The sequence below is a fragment of the Salvelinus fontinalis genome, unplaced genomic scaffold (assembly GCF_029448725.1).
Source record: "Salvelinus fontinalis isolate EN_2023a unplaced genomic scaffold, ASM2944872v1 scaffold_0036, whole genome shotgun sequence".
Classification (NCBI taxonomy): Eukaryota; Metazoa; Chordata; class Actinopteri; order Salmoniformes; family Salmonidae; genus Salvelinus; species Salvelinus fontinalis.
In genome coordinates, this window is record NW_026600245.1 from 500617 (window position 1) to 515671 (window position 15055).

At 40.8% G+C, this 15055-nt stretch overlaps 1 protein-coding gene across 1 annotated transcript; it reads right to left on the reverse strand.

Moving 5' to 3' along the window:
* Positions 1 to 2097: 2097 nt before the first annotated feature.
* Positions 2098 to 14879, reverse strand: LOC129842365 (zinc finger protein 84-like). The gene is made up of 4 exons (XM_055910903.1): positions 14818 to 14879; positions 11737 to 11768; positions 11234 to 11485; positions 2098 to 4141 (listed from the first exon to the last, which is right to left on the reverse strand). The coding sequence occupies exons 1-4, from the start codon at positions 14877 to 14879 to the stop codon at positions 3675 to 3677; spliced, it is 813 nt and encodes a 270-aa protein (XP_055766878.1). The 3' UTR covers positions 2098 to 3674.
* Positions 14880 to 15055: the final 176 nt, after the last annotated feature.

The window sequence follows — 15055 nt, forward strand, 5'->3', positions numbered from 1 at the left end:
GCAGCTCTACACTTTATTGACTGACTGATCCATTCATCCTTCCATCCCTCCTCAGCCTTCCTCTCCTCTGAAGACCCAGTGAGGGTGGAGCTCAGTCAGAGAGCTGTTGAGGGATTGGTTAGGAAGAACCCTTCTACAGCCAGAGAGGTGAGAGGTCACATATGGTTTAGATGGTAAATATTTATGTCCCCTTAGCAGTTCATCACATAAGCAAAAGGGAATATGTTCCATTATCTATGTTTATTTACATTAGTGCAAATTGTCCACTGGTATTGGTGTAATTTCTCACCCCTTTTGGCTGTATGAAACGCGAATTTCCCCTCAGGCACACACATTTGTTCTTTGTTATTACCCGGCCACTGACTGTTCAGCCCGCTATCATCCAGAAGGCAAGGTCAGTATAGGTGCATCAAAGCTGGGACCGAGAGACAGAAGCGGTTTTTCAATCTCAAGGCCACCAGACTGTTAAATAGCCATCACTAACACAGAGAGGCTGCTGCCTACATACATAGACTTTAAATCATTGGCCACTTTAAGGAATGGAATACTAGTCACTTTAATAATGTTCGCATATCTGGCATTACTCATCTCATATGTATATACTGTATTCTATCCTATTCTACTGTTTCTTAGTCTATGTATTACTCATCGCATATGTATATACTGTATTCTATCCTATTCTACTGTATCTTAGTCTATGTATTACTCATCTCATATGTATATACTGTATTCTAGTCTATGTATTACTAATCTCATATGTATATACTGCATTCTACCCTATACTATTGTATCAGCCTATGCCACTCTGATCGCTCGTCCATATATTTATATATTCTTATTCCATTACTTAGATTTGTGTGTATTAGGTATTTGTTGTGAAATTGTTAGATATTAGATATTACTGCCACAGCCCCTTTAATAATGGGAATTGATGGAAATTATGTAAAAATGTACCACTAGCCACTTTAAACAATGCCACTTAATATAATGTTTACATACCCTACATTACTCATCTCATATGTATATGTATATACTGTACTCTATCATCTACTACATCTTGCCATCTTTATGTAATACATGTATCACTAGCCACTTTAAACTATGCCACTTTATGTTTACATACCCTACAGTACTCATCTCATATGTATATACCGTACTCTATACCATCTACTGCATCTTGCCTATGCCGTTCTGTACCATCACTCATTCATATATCCCTATGTACATATTCTTTATCCCTTTACACTTGTGTGTATAAGGTAGTAGTTGTGGAATTGTTAGGTTAGATTACTTGTTGGTTATTACTGCATTGTCGGAACTAGAAGCACAAGCATTTCGCTACACTCACATTAACATCTGCTAACCATGTGTATGTGACAAATAACATTTGATTTGATTTGCACTGTTGGAGCTAGGAACACAAGCATTTCGCTACACCCGCAGTAACATCTGATTTATTATGAAGGTCACTTGTGTAAAATGTACTTTTCCCCACTCATCTTTTGACATTGCATATTCAGTGGCTTGGCTGGTTCCAGACTATGTCAAAGGCCCATCCGGGTAGATGTGAACCTAATGCAGCTTGGAGTGATCAGATGACAGAAGTCACATTCAGGTGCCAGGTGTAACTGAGGCCATAGATGCTCCATATCCATTACTTGGATCCATTACATAATATGACTAAATGTGTTTCTGTGTTACAGGGGCAGTCAAGAAATGGAACAGCAAGGCCACAGAACATGACATAAGCACAGCAGTGGGAGACCACCTCAAGCCCCTGGTAGAGCCGGGGGTGGTGTTTACCACTCCACCAGCAGAGCTGTGGGAGACCACCTCAAGCCCCTGGTAGAGTCGGGGGTGGTGTTTACCACTCCACCAGCAGAGCTGTGGGAGACCACCTCAAGCCCCTGGTATAGCCGGGGGTGGTGTTTACCACTCCACCAGCAGAGCTGTGGGAGACCACCTCAAGCCCCTGGTAGAGCCAGGGGTGGTGTTTACCACTCCACCACGCCTTCAGCAGGTTGGAAAAGTGGGATTGATACTGATTTTTATACTAACAAGAGTCTGTTGATTGGTCAGTCATTGGGTTCATTTTTTATGAAATCAAATCAAGCTTTATTTATACAGCACATTTCATACATGGATGCAACACAATGGCTTCACAGGAAAAAACATAAAAAATCAATGAACAAATATTTAGTACACAAACATAAGAGGATAAAAAAACTTTAAACTTAAAGACTAATGAGCATCCTAAAGAAATGCCATTGATTAAAATGTTAAAATATTAGCTTGTTTTTTTAGGAGGGGTTCTGAAAGACACTATGGGGGTATCCAATGAAAATTGACTATTAACAACAACTAGGACCTAAAAGACACCCACCATGAGACCCACTAAATCTGCCCAGGAGGGAAACAAAAGAAAAACCCAAACCAAAACAAAGGTGGAGCAACTAAAGGTGTTGACTCTCCACATCTATCAAGACAACTGGAGCACTGGGCCAGACACTCTTAAATAGAACCTGGACCAGCTCAGGTGAAACACCTTCCCACTAACGAGATGGACAAGCCAGCACAGGTGTAACACATACTGACTAACGAGGTGACACCAATCAGTGCGTCCTTATTGCTGACGAGCTAGACGTGCTAACGAGCTATACTTGCTAACTTCCAAGCATAAATGGAAAAACCAAAGACTAACACCTTCCCCCTTAAGACAACAAATATATCCTACATTTATGACTCAATTTATTCGGATTGTTAGTTGATTATAGACCGATTTATTATACTGCGTCCATGTGTATAAGCTGCACGTACGTTGAAATTAAATAGTTTTCTTTTCAACTAAAACCAAACTTATATTGTACGTCGGGCATAGTCTTATTTTCAACGACATTTTGCTAGGTGGGATATCCCCAATGTCACAGTTTAAACGTGTCAAATCAATAGTCCAAATGCAGAAACAGTTTGTGATAAATTGAAAACCTAAACGTAAAATGTACTATATACACAAACATCTGCCACAATAATCATATTACTTAAACAAGCACCTTATAAACTGCACAAGCACCAGAAACGCTGTTGTTTTGACAAGTAGCAATAAATCAATGAATTCAATTAGATGCTGTTGAAACTAACACAACTAAAAAAACACATGGAAATGGGAGATATATTTTACCTCACTGGTTAGAGGACAACCTGCAGAAGACAGTCAGCTACATTTTAGAGTGATGCATTTAAATGTAGGGGTTGCAAAACAAAGGAACGCAACACTTATTTGTCATCACTCAACGATATCATGTTGAAATCAATTGTGTGACAGGAGGGAGATGAGGTTGCACATCCTGTTAAAACTAACAGCTCAAAAACCACACGGAATGTGGGAGTAATGTGTACATCCCTGGATAGAGGACAATTTGTAGGAAACAGATCGCTCGCCACATTTTGAAGTGTTGCATTTTGATTCAAATGGTTCACCAACATGGTAAGTGTAACACAGCTCTTTTTGTGTTAGTCACTTTTTTGTTAAATCACATAAATAGTACTCTTTCAAGAGCCTGGATTTTTCCTAAGGCTGAAATCAATTGAATGGGGCAAAAGTTTAGGGTTCTATATTAAAATACTCCTTCTACATTTTTAAAAACATTCTACATTGTGACATTAATTCATTGATATCATGAAACAACTGCTTCATGTATTTTCTGATGTTTGATCAGATGTCTTTTAACAGAGTATCTCTTGTCACATTGATCACAGGTATGAGCTTTCTCTCCTGTGTGTGTTCTCTGGTGTGATACCAGATTGGCAGAATGACCAAAACTCTTCCCACATTGACCACAGCTATAAGGTTTCTCTCCTGTGTGTGTTCTCTGGTGTTGAGTCAGATGGCTAGATCGACCAAAACTCTTCCCACATTGATCACAGCTATAAGATTTCTCTCCTGTGTGTGTTCTCTGGTGAATTTTAATGCCTGATGAGGTGAATCTCATCCCACAGTCAGAGCAGCAGTGAGTTCTCTTCCCTGTGGATCTCTGCTGGTGTTTATTGAGGTGTACTGATCTGGAGAGACTCTTCTCTGCCTCTTCAGCATCTTGAAATTGTTGAGGCTCCCCAGATGATCCACAATAGTGAAGTATCTCTCCTGTGTGAACAACAAAGTCAGACAGATGATTAAAGGCCCACAACAGCGGAAATCCATTGTAAAAGGTGATACTTTATAAAAAAAAATAAAATAAAAAAAAAAGCCTAAAAATAAAGGAGAGCCTCTTAAAGTTATTTGGTCTTAAAATGAGCAACAAGTTATATTTTGTCTTGCTTTCACATTAGTAGTAACATCGATGATTGTAGGCTAGAAATAAGTTATTCATGTTGTTGAAACTCTAAGCAGTGTGCCAGATGACTTTTGGTCTCCAATATAGGCCCCTTTCTGTGTTTAATAAAATTGCGGCACGAGGGCAAAGCACATACAATTTGATTGTAGAAACTCCTTTCTGCTAATGAGGAAACCGATAGTTATGGATGTAGTATATCTGGTAATGAGGAAACCACTAGTTATAGATGTAGTATATCTGGTAATGAGGAAACCACTAGTTATGGATGTAGTATATCTGGTAATGAGGAAACCACTAGTTATGGACGTAGTATATCTGCCTGGAGCAAAAATGGTGAGCAAAGATTTTAGTTTTTCACAATGTATTCTGAATGTGAATGGGGGAAAACTCAGGGGAGTAGCCTCCAATTCCAGGTTGCTTATGAGTACATTTCACACTACTTTGGATTATAATTGTAAGGCTTGTTTGAATGTCCTGCTTAATATAATGTTTGTGTCATCATCACAAATCAACCGCTTTGTATTTAAAAAACACTTCAACCAGTAAAATGCTCTTTGTCTAGCTTTTCCATCAACCTGACAATGAGATTTTGTACGCAGTTTGTCAAATTGGCCCGTAACTTCACCTAACAACAAATATACCTGTAATGAACAAAGAAGCACTTTGGTTGTTATTGCATGACATACATAGTGTACTCTAGGACCCATAACAACATAGACCTACTGTAGGACCCATAACATTACCTAACAATAACATAGACCTACTGTAGGACCCATAACATTACCAAACTACAAATAAAGGAAAATAGCTCTGTGTATTGTACAATAGCCTATCCATCAAGGAACAGTTCTCTACACATTATGAGCAAAGTATCTCTGTGTCCAAACAGACTAACGAGACTCTACGGTAAATCAAGCAGACAATAACATTATAAACATCAATTTGTTAGGGATGTTGGATCCAACGTGGAGCACGGCATAACTGTCTTTACCAGAGTAATGAATGAAGAAGCACTTTGGTTGTTGTTGCATGTCGTGATGTTTGTCATGTGACTGGAATTCAGAAAATGATTTCCTGGATCAGCTGATGATAGTTGAACATGTGACTGTAACTAAACAGCTACAGTATTAAGAATGATGTGTAATTATTGAAGAACCACGTTAATGACAGTATCCATTTGGGTGTTGTCAATAAAGTTACGATTATTATTATTTAATTTATTTCAGCTTTATTTAACCAGGTAGGCCAGTTGAGAACAAGTTCTCATTTACAACTGTGACCTGGCCAAGATAAAGCAAAGCAGTGTGACAAAAACAACACAGAGTTACACGTGGGATAAACAAACGTACAGTCAATAACACAATAGAAAAATCTTTATACATTGTGTGCAAATGGAGTACGGAGGTAAGGCAATAAATAGACCATAGTAGCGAAGTAATTACAATTTAACAAATTAACACTGGAGTGATAGATGTGCAAGAAGAAATTCTGGGGTGCAAAAGAGCAAAAAAAGTAAATAAAAACATGGGGATGAGGTAGGTAGTTGGGTGGGCTATTTACAGATGGGCTGTGTACAGCTGCAGCGATCGGTGAGCTGCTCAGATAGCTGATGCTTAAAGTTAGTGAGGGAGATAGAAGTCTCCAACTTCAGCGATTTTTGCAATTCGTTCCAGTCATTGGCAGCAGAGAACTGGAAGGAAAGGTGGCCAAAGAGGTGTTGGCTTTGGGGATGACCAGTGAGATATACCTCCTGGAGCGCGTGCTATGGGTGGGCGTTGCTATGGTGACCAGTGAGCTGAGTGAAGGCGGCCTAGCAAAGACTTATAGATGACCTGGAGCCAGTGGGTTTGGCGACGAATATGTAGCGAGGGCCAGCCGACTAGAGCATACAGGTCTCAGTGGTGGGTGGTATATGGGGCTTTGGTGACAAAACGGATGGCACTGTGATTTACTGAATGCAGTCTAAGTTAGTTTTACTTGCGTTTAAGAGCAGTTGGAGGCCACAGAAGGAGTGTTATATGGCATTGAAGCTCATTTGGAGGTTTGTTAACACAGTGTCCAAAGAAGGGTCAGATGTATACGGAATAGCCCGAGAATTGAACCCTGTGGCACCCCCATAGAGACTGCCAAAGGTCCGGACAACAGGCCCTCCGATTTGACACACTGAACTCTATCAGAGAAGTAGTTGGTGAACCAGGTGAGGCAGTCATTTGAGAAACCAACCATTAATCTACACACAATAGAATCCTCAATAATCTACACACAATAGAATCCTCAATAATCTACACACAATAGAATCCTCAATAATCTACACACAATAGAATCCTCATTAGTCTACACACAATAGAATCCTCATTTATCTACACACAATAGAATCCTCATTAATCTACACACAATAGAATCCTCAATAATCTACACACAATAGAATCCTCAATAATCTACACACAATAGAATCCTCAATAATCTACACACAATAGAATCCTCAATAATTAACACAAATGTGAAAACAGGTTAAAAAAATATATATATACTTAGTTTTTTTCTGATGGTTAGGCTATCTTGTTTCAGAGGGGTGTCATCAATAGCCCATAATGATAACAGATAATAAACAGAAATACCTTATTTACGTAAGTATTCAGACCCTTTGCTATGAGACTCGAAATTGCTTTCAGGTGCATCTTGTTTCCATTAATCATCCTTGAGATGTATCTACAACTTGTTCAGAGTCCACCTGTGGTAAATTCAATTGATTGGATATGATTTGGAAGGCACACACCTGTCTATATAAGGTCCCAGAGTTGACAGAGCATGTCAGAGAAAAAAACAAGCAATGAGGTCGAAGGAATTGTCCGTAGAGCTCCAAGACAGGAGTGTGTCGAGGCACAGATCTGGGGAAAGGTTCCCAAGAATACAGTGGCCTCCATCATTCATAAATGGAATACTCTTCCTAGAGCTCGTCACCCGGCCAAACTGAGCGATTGGGGGAGAAGGGCCTTGGTCAGGGAGGTGACCAAAAACCTGATGGTCATTGACAGAGCTGCAAAGTTCCTCTGTGGAGATGTGAGAACTTTCCAGAAGGACAACCATCTCTGCAGCACTCCACCAATCAGACATTTCTGGGATAGTGGCCAGATGGAAACCACTCCTCAGTAAAAGGCACATGACAGACCACTTGGAGTTTGACAAAAGGCACCTTAACGACTCTCAGACCATGAGAAACAAGATTCTCTGGTCTGATGAAAACCAAGATGGAACTCTTTGGCCTGAATGCCAAGAGTCACGTCTGGAGGAAACCTGGCACCATCCCTACGGTGAAGCATAGTGGTGGCAACATCATGCTGTGGGATGTTTTTCAGCAGCAGGGACTGGGAGACTAGTCAGGATGGAGGGAAATATTAACGGAGCAAAGTGCAGAGAGATCCTTGATGAAAGACCTGCTCCAGAGCGCTCAGGACCTCAGACTGGGGCAAAGGTTCGCCATCCAATAGGACAACGACCTTAAGCACACAGCCAAGACAACGCAGGAGTGGCTTCTGTAGAAGTCTCTAAATGTTCTTGAGTGACATAGCCAGAGCCCGGACTTGAGCCCGATCTAACATCTCTGGAGAGACGTGAAAATAGCTGTGCAGTGATGTTCCCCATCCAACCTGACAGAGCTTGAGAGGATCTGCAGAGAAGGATGGGAAAAACTCCCCAAATGCAGGTGTGCCAAATAAATTAGCTAAATGAAAGAGGAAAAACAATTTTTTAATCAATTTTAGAAAAAGGCTTTAACGTAACAAAACATGGAAAAAGTCAAGGGGTCTGAATACTTTCAGAATGCCCTGTATATAGCAACAGCTCCCCCATAAGCATTCCTGTCTTTTCTGTAGATGTTATATCCCTGTATTGCTACTGCTGGATCAAAGGAATTATCTCAGTGAGTTTCAGAGATGAACAGTACAGTGCATTCCAAATTCAATAGGCAGGCAAGTAAACAAAAACGTTTTCAAATAAAAACTATTCCAGAAAATGTCAAAGCGTATATAACGCCGTCCAAGAGACTGTCGACCAATCGCGTTCACATTGTCATGCTGTGACACGCAGTTCCTAAGCTAATTCTCACGAAATCCCTTTTTAAAGTCAGGGTATGAGTTGAGAAACCTATTGTCCTTGAAAGTACGTAACGTCACGATTGCAAAGCTATACGATATTACAGAGAACAAGTTAATTATCTCACATCTCTGAAAATATTTATAATGTTGTGCTTCTTGTTCACGGAGGGTAATTCATGCCAATGTTATTTTCTTTAAGCTGTTAATACAAGTCGAAAGGAGTTTCCGATATCCTCATTTCTTAAAGTATTTCTGGTGATAGCAAGTGATAGTGATACACAAGCTAGGTCTATTTGAAACATTGCCATCCCATGGCAGCATTTACCAGCCACCAGGTTCAGAAGCTTTAAAACCACATAAAAAAAATTATATTTTTGCCCAAAGTTAAGATATAAATTATTCAAACTGAACATAATTCACGCTGGTTATTATTTTAGGCTATTTTAGTTTGAGTCAAAGATAGTTTTGGAATAGTTGTAATTTTTCAAACAGGTTTGTTATTTTATTTCAGTTTACTAAATAGTTTTCCCCTAATTATTTTTTCTATAATAAGCATGGAGGTTTCCCCTATCAACCAGTCATAGGTACTGGTGACAAAGCGCCTCGTAACCTAGCTGGGAATGGGACAGACGGAACCCTTCTGTGGTAACAGACAGGAGCGATTTGTAATCAAATCTAATTCCCAGGAATGGGGTTCATATGTACCACAGAGACTGTGTGTGGGATAATAACATGGCCCTGTCCAACCCTGCTTGCTCCCTCGACTCCGCTACCAACCACCAATCTCCAACAGGGCCCTTAACCTGTATCACTAGACATCACATAGTGAGCTACAGGTAGGAATCAGCAATGAATCCCAATAATGAGACACCTCTGGGGAGGGTTGTCAGCAACATTTAAAAAATATATATATATATAGTGTTTTATGACAAACCATTTTTTACAAATCCGTCAAGACACCAACTTAGACTTTACTGTAAAATGCTTTACTTACAAGCCCTTAACCAACAGTGCAGTTCAAGAAGAAGAAAACGTTTACCAAGTAGACTAAAATAAAAAGTAATAATAAAAAGTAACACAATGAGAATAACAATAACGAGGCAATATACAGGGGTTCACACGTACCGAGTCAGTGTGGAGGCTATATACAGGGGGGCACCGGTACTGAGTCAGTGTGGAGGCTATATACAGGGGGCACCGGTACCGAGTCAGTGTGGAGGCTATATACAGGGGGCACCGGTACCGAGTCAGTGTGGAGGTTATATACAGGGGGCACCGGTACCGAGTCAGCGTGGAGGCTATATACAGGGGGCACCGGTACTGAGTCAGTGTGGAGGCTATATACAGGGGGCACCGGTACTGAGTCAGTGTGGAGGCTATATACAGGGGGCACCGGTACTGAGTCAGTGTGGAGGTTATATACAGGGGGTACCGGTACCGAGTCAGTGTGGAGGTTATATACAGGGGGCACCGGTACCGAGTCAGTGTGGAGGTTATATACAGGGGGCACCGGTACCGAGTCAGTGTGGAGGCTATATACAGGGGACACAGGTACTGAGTCAGTGTGGAGGCTATATACAGGGGACACAGGTACTGAGTCAGTGTGGAGGCTAAATACAGGGGGCACCGGTACAGAGTCAATGTGGAGGTTATATACAGGGGGCACCGGTACAGAGTCAGTGTGGAGGTTATATACAGGGGGCACCGGTACCGAGTCAGTGTGGAGGCTATATACAGGGGGCACCGGTACCGAGTCAGTGTGGAGGCTATATACAGGGGGCACTGGTACCGAGTCAGTGTGGAGGCTATATACAGGGGGCACCGGTGTCGAGTCAGTGTGGAGACTATATACAGGGGGCACCGGTACTGAGTCAGTGCGCGGGGTTACAGGCTAGTTGAGGCAATCTGTAAATGAAGGTAGGGGAGTGTAGTGACTATGCATAGGTAACAAACAACCAGCGAGTAGCAGCAGTGCACAAAAGGGAGGGGGGTGGGGGGGGCAATGTAAATTGTCCGGTGGTGATTTTATGAATTGTTCAGCAGTCTTATGGCTTGGGGGTAGAAGCTGTTGAGGAGGCTTCTGGTCCTAGACTTGGCGCTGCGGTACCACTTGCCGTGCGGTAGCAGAGAAAACAGTCTATACTTCTAACAGTCTATACTATGGAATATTTATTTATTATTTATAATATATTTGACTATTTTACCTGCCAGAGCCAGTCTACCTCTGAAAATAACATACAGTCCTTGGACCTTGAGTAGTAACGGGGGCAGCAATCAGCAGTAGAAACAATAACAAAGCGTACTCCCTGCCTGTTTCAGTAAAAAGCTGAGGAATGGTGCTGGAGAAATGCAACCATTCATGATATCAACATTCTAGTTATAACCATGTTTTGAGGATATACAGTGTTTGTTAATATTTACTGATAAACATTGGAGTAAAAAAATGCTTATATTTTGGGTTCTGATGGGGTACGATACTTGAACTAAGCTCATGAGGCATTTATAAGTGATTTCTTCAAGAAACAATGGGTACATATCATTAATGTGTACGTCCCAAAATGGATGTAACAACTGCTGATTGCCCCTTTAAGACTACATATTGGGCTAATCTAATAGGAGATATTGAGGACTACAGTATTTCAGGCATTGTCATTGGATGCATTTGATCAATTGTTAACGTTTTGTTGATGGTCCACTCTTGATGTTCTACACGTTACAGTGTAGCTCCAGCCATTCCTACAGAACAACATTAAAGTGTAGAACCCCTTTACTACATATTGGTTCAACGACTGCAGAGACGGTACTTACTGGGGTTAAACGGATCTCCAACCTCCTCTTCTTTCACACCAAAAACTACATCCTCCTCTTTCTGATCCTCCTCTTCTTTTACTGTAACATCCTCCTCCTCCTCTTTCACTCTGAACGCGTCTTCCTCTTCTTTCACTGTAACAGCCTCATCCTCTACCTCTTCTTTCACTGTAACAGCCTCCTCTTCCTCCTCCTCTTTCACCACAACGTTCAGCCACAGACCTCCTTTCTCCGTCCAGCAGACCTCCTCTTCTATAACAAGAGGGGAGAAGTTTAGGGAGCTCATGTTCGGGGATGTTAGCTAGCTAGCTATCATTAGCGACTAGGCTAGTGCTAACTTAACCAGCCAGCTACTATAGCTGACTAATAACAAATAACGTAATATTAAATTAAATAGGTTAACAAGTAGATACGACAGAAGCGTGGCTAAAACACAGTAGCTAATATACACCGAAAGCGTATAAATAGCTTGAATCTTTCGGCTATGTTGGCTAGCAAGCTACCGAGGTGGTTGACGAGCTGTTTATGAAGAACCGTCCACTAGATTATACGTCACGCTGGCAGCGTCGCCTGAAAGACGCACATCACCGTCTGCTGACTGGAGGTGAAACGCAGTTGAGGATCATATTTTATTTTCAGACAAAGATTATTTTAAATGGATTTAATTAAATAATACCATTATATTGAGACATACAAAGACAGGAATGTGTTGATTGATTAGTGCGAATAAAAAATGTTTACCACAGCATATTTAAGGCAGTTTCATTAAGTTATACTACATCTAAATTAGCAGCTAGCTACTGTAGGTCTATACTGCTCCTACATGGTGTAACAATACATCATATAGATGTATATAATGACCAGACTAAGTCTATACTGCTCTTACATGGTGTAACAATACATCATGTAGATGTATATAATCAACAGACTAGGTCTATACTGCTCCTACATGGTGTAACAATACATCATGTAGATGTATATAATGAACAGACTAGGTCTATACTGCTCCAACGTGGTGTAACAATACATCATGTAGATGTATATAATGAACAGACTAGGTCTATACTGCTCCTACATGGTGTAACAACACATCATGTAGATGTAAATAATGAACAGACTATGTCTATACTGCTCCTACATGGTGTAACAATACATCATGTAGATGTATATAATGAACAGACTAGGTCTATACTGCTCCTACATGGTGTAACAATACATCATGTAGATGTATATAATGAACAGACTAGGTCTATACTGCTCCTACATTTTTGTATTATTATGTGTTATTTATTTCTCCTTTATTTAACCAGGTCGGCCAGTTGAGAACAAGTTCTCATTTACAACTGCGACCTGGCCAAGATAAAACAAAGCAGTTTGACACACACAACAACACAGAGTTACACATGGAGTAAAACAAACATACAGTCAATAATACAGTAGAAAAATATGTCTATATACAATGTGAGCAAGTGAGGTGAGATAAGGGAGGTGAAGGCAAAAAAGGCCATGGTGGCGAAGTAAATACAATATAGCAAGTAAAACACTGGAATGGTAGATTTGCAGTGGAAGAATGTGCAAAGTAGAGATAGAAATAATGGGGTGCAAAGGAGCTAAATAAATAAATAAATACAATAGGGAAAGAGGTAGTTGTTTGGGCTAAATTATAGATGGGCTATGTTCAGGTGCAGTAATCTGTGAGCTGCTCTGACAGCTGGTGCTTAAAGCTAGTGAGGGAGATAAGTGTTTCCAGTTTCAGAGATTTTTGTCGCTCGTTCGTATTAATGCAGATATTATGGACATTTTATTTAAAACATGTAATTAAACTATAATTGTAGCTCCTTTAATTTAGACCCAAAATGTATTTGCTATGTGTGCTATTGCCCGTCTATTAAAAGGAACAGGCGACTATTTGAGACTCAGCCTCAGAAATGTTTGGTCACATGGAGTCAAGTGGTCACTAGATGTCTACGGTGCCAAAGAGAATTATAGTTGGGAGTGTTGGGAGTGTCCAGTGTGTTGATATAACGGTAATAATGTCACATGGAATCAAGTGGTCACTAGATGTCTACGGTGCCAAAGAGAATTATAGTTGGGAGTGTTGGGAGTGTTGAGTGTGTTGATATAACGGTAATCAATCAATCAATCAATCAATTTTATTTTATATAGCCCTTCGTACATCAGATAATATCTCGAAGTGCTGTACAGAAACCCAGCCTAAAACCCCAAACAGCTAGAATGCAGGTGTAGAAGCACGGTGGCTAGGAAAAACTCCCTAGAAAGGCCAAAACCTAGGAAGAAACCTAGAGAGGAACCAGGCTATGAGGGGTGGCCAGTCCTCTTCTGGCTGTGCCGGGTGGAGATTATAACAGAACTATGCCAAGATGTTCAAAAATGTTCATAAGTGACAAGCATGGTCAAATAATAATCATGAATAATTTTCAGTTGGCTTTTCATAGCTGATCATTAAGAGTTGAAAAACAACAGGTCTGGGACAGGTGGCGGTTCCATAACCACCTGTTCCACTTCCATAATAATGTCACATGGAATCAAGTGGTCACTAGATGTCTACGGTGCCAAAGAGAATTATAGTTGGGAGTGTTGGGAGTGTCCAGTGTGTTGATATAACGGTAATAATGTCACATGGAATCAAGTGGTCACTAGATGTCTACGGTGCCAAAGAGAATTATAGTTGGGAGTGTTGGGAGTGTTGAGTGTGTTGATATAACGGTAATAATGTCACATGGAATCAAGTGGTCACTAGATGTCTACGGTGTCAAAGAGAATTATAGTTGGGAGTGTTGTGAGTGTTGAGTGTGTTGATATAACGGTAATAATGTCACATGGAATCAAGTGGTCACTAGATGTCTACAGTGCCAAAGAGAATTATAGTTGGGAGTGTTAAGTGTGTTGATATAACGGTAATAATGTCAAAATTCCACTTTTAACAACCATCAGAATTGGTTAAAAAATGTTATGCCTGGTGCAGCAGTCTAAGGTACTAGATCACAGTGTTAGAGTTGTCACTATAGACCCGAGTGGTGCAGCAGTCTAAGGTACTAGATCACAGTGTTAGAGGTGTCACTATAGACCCGAGTGGTGCAGCGGTCTAAGGTACTAGATCACAGTGTTAGAGGTGTCACTATAGACCTGAGTGGTGCAGCGGTCTAAGGTACTGCATGGCAGTGCTAGAGGCGTCACTAGAGGCGTCACCCGGATTCGATCCCAGGCTTTACCACAACCTGCCGTGATCGGGAGTTCCATAGGGCGGCACACAATTGGCCAAGCGTCGCCCGGTGTTTCCTCCTACACATTGGTGCAGCTGGCTTCCGGGTTAAGCGGGAGGGTGTTAAGAAGCGCGGTTTGACGGGTTATGTTTCAGAGGACGCATGACTCGACCTTCGCCTCCTGAGCCCATTGGGGAGTTGCAGCGATGAGACAAGATCCACATTGGGGAGAAAAAACGGGCGTAAAATGATAAAAAATGCTTAAATAATGACAACAAACAAAGGTTGCATCCCAACGTGGCAATAAACAGTAGGCAAAGTGACCAGGACAAAATGAACTCAAACGTTTTACCATTTTACCCTCCATTTACAACAACGTCACTGAGCACCATCACTGTCTTTCCTTCGTGGATCTCCTGCATGTTTACATATCTGGCATTACTCATCTCATATGTATATACTGTATTCTATCCTATTCTACTGTATCTTAGTCTATGTATTACTCATCTCATATGTATATACTGTATTCTATCCTATTCTACTGTATCTTAGTCTATGTATTACTCATCTCATATGTATATACTGTATTCTATTCATT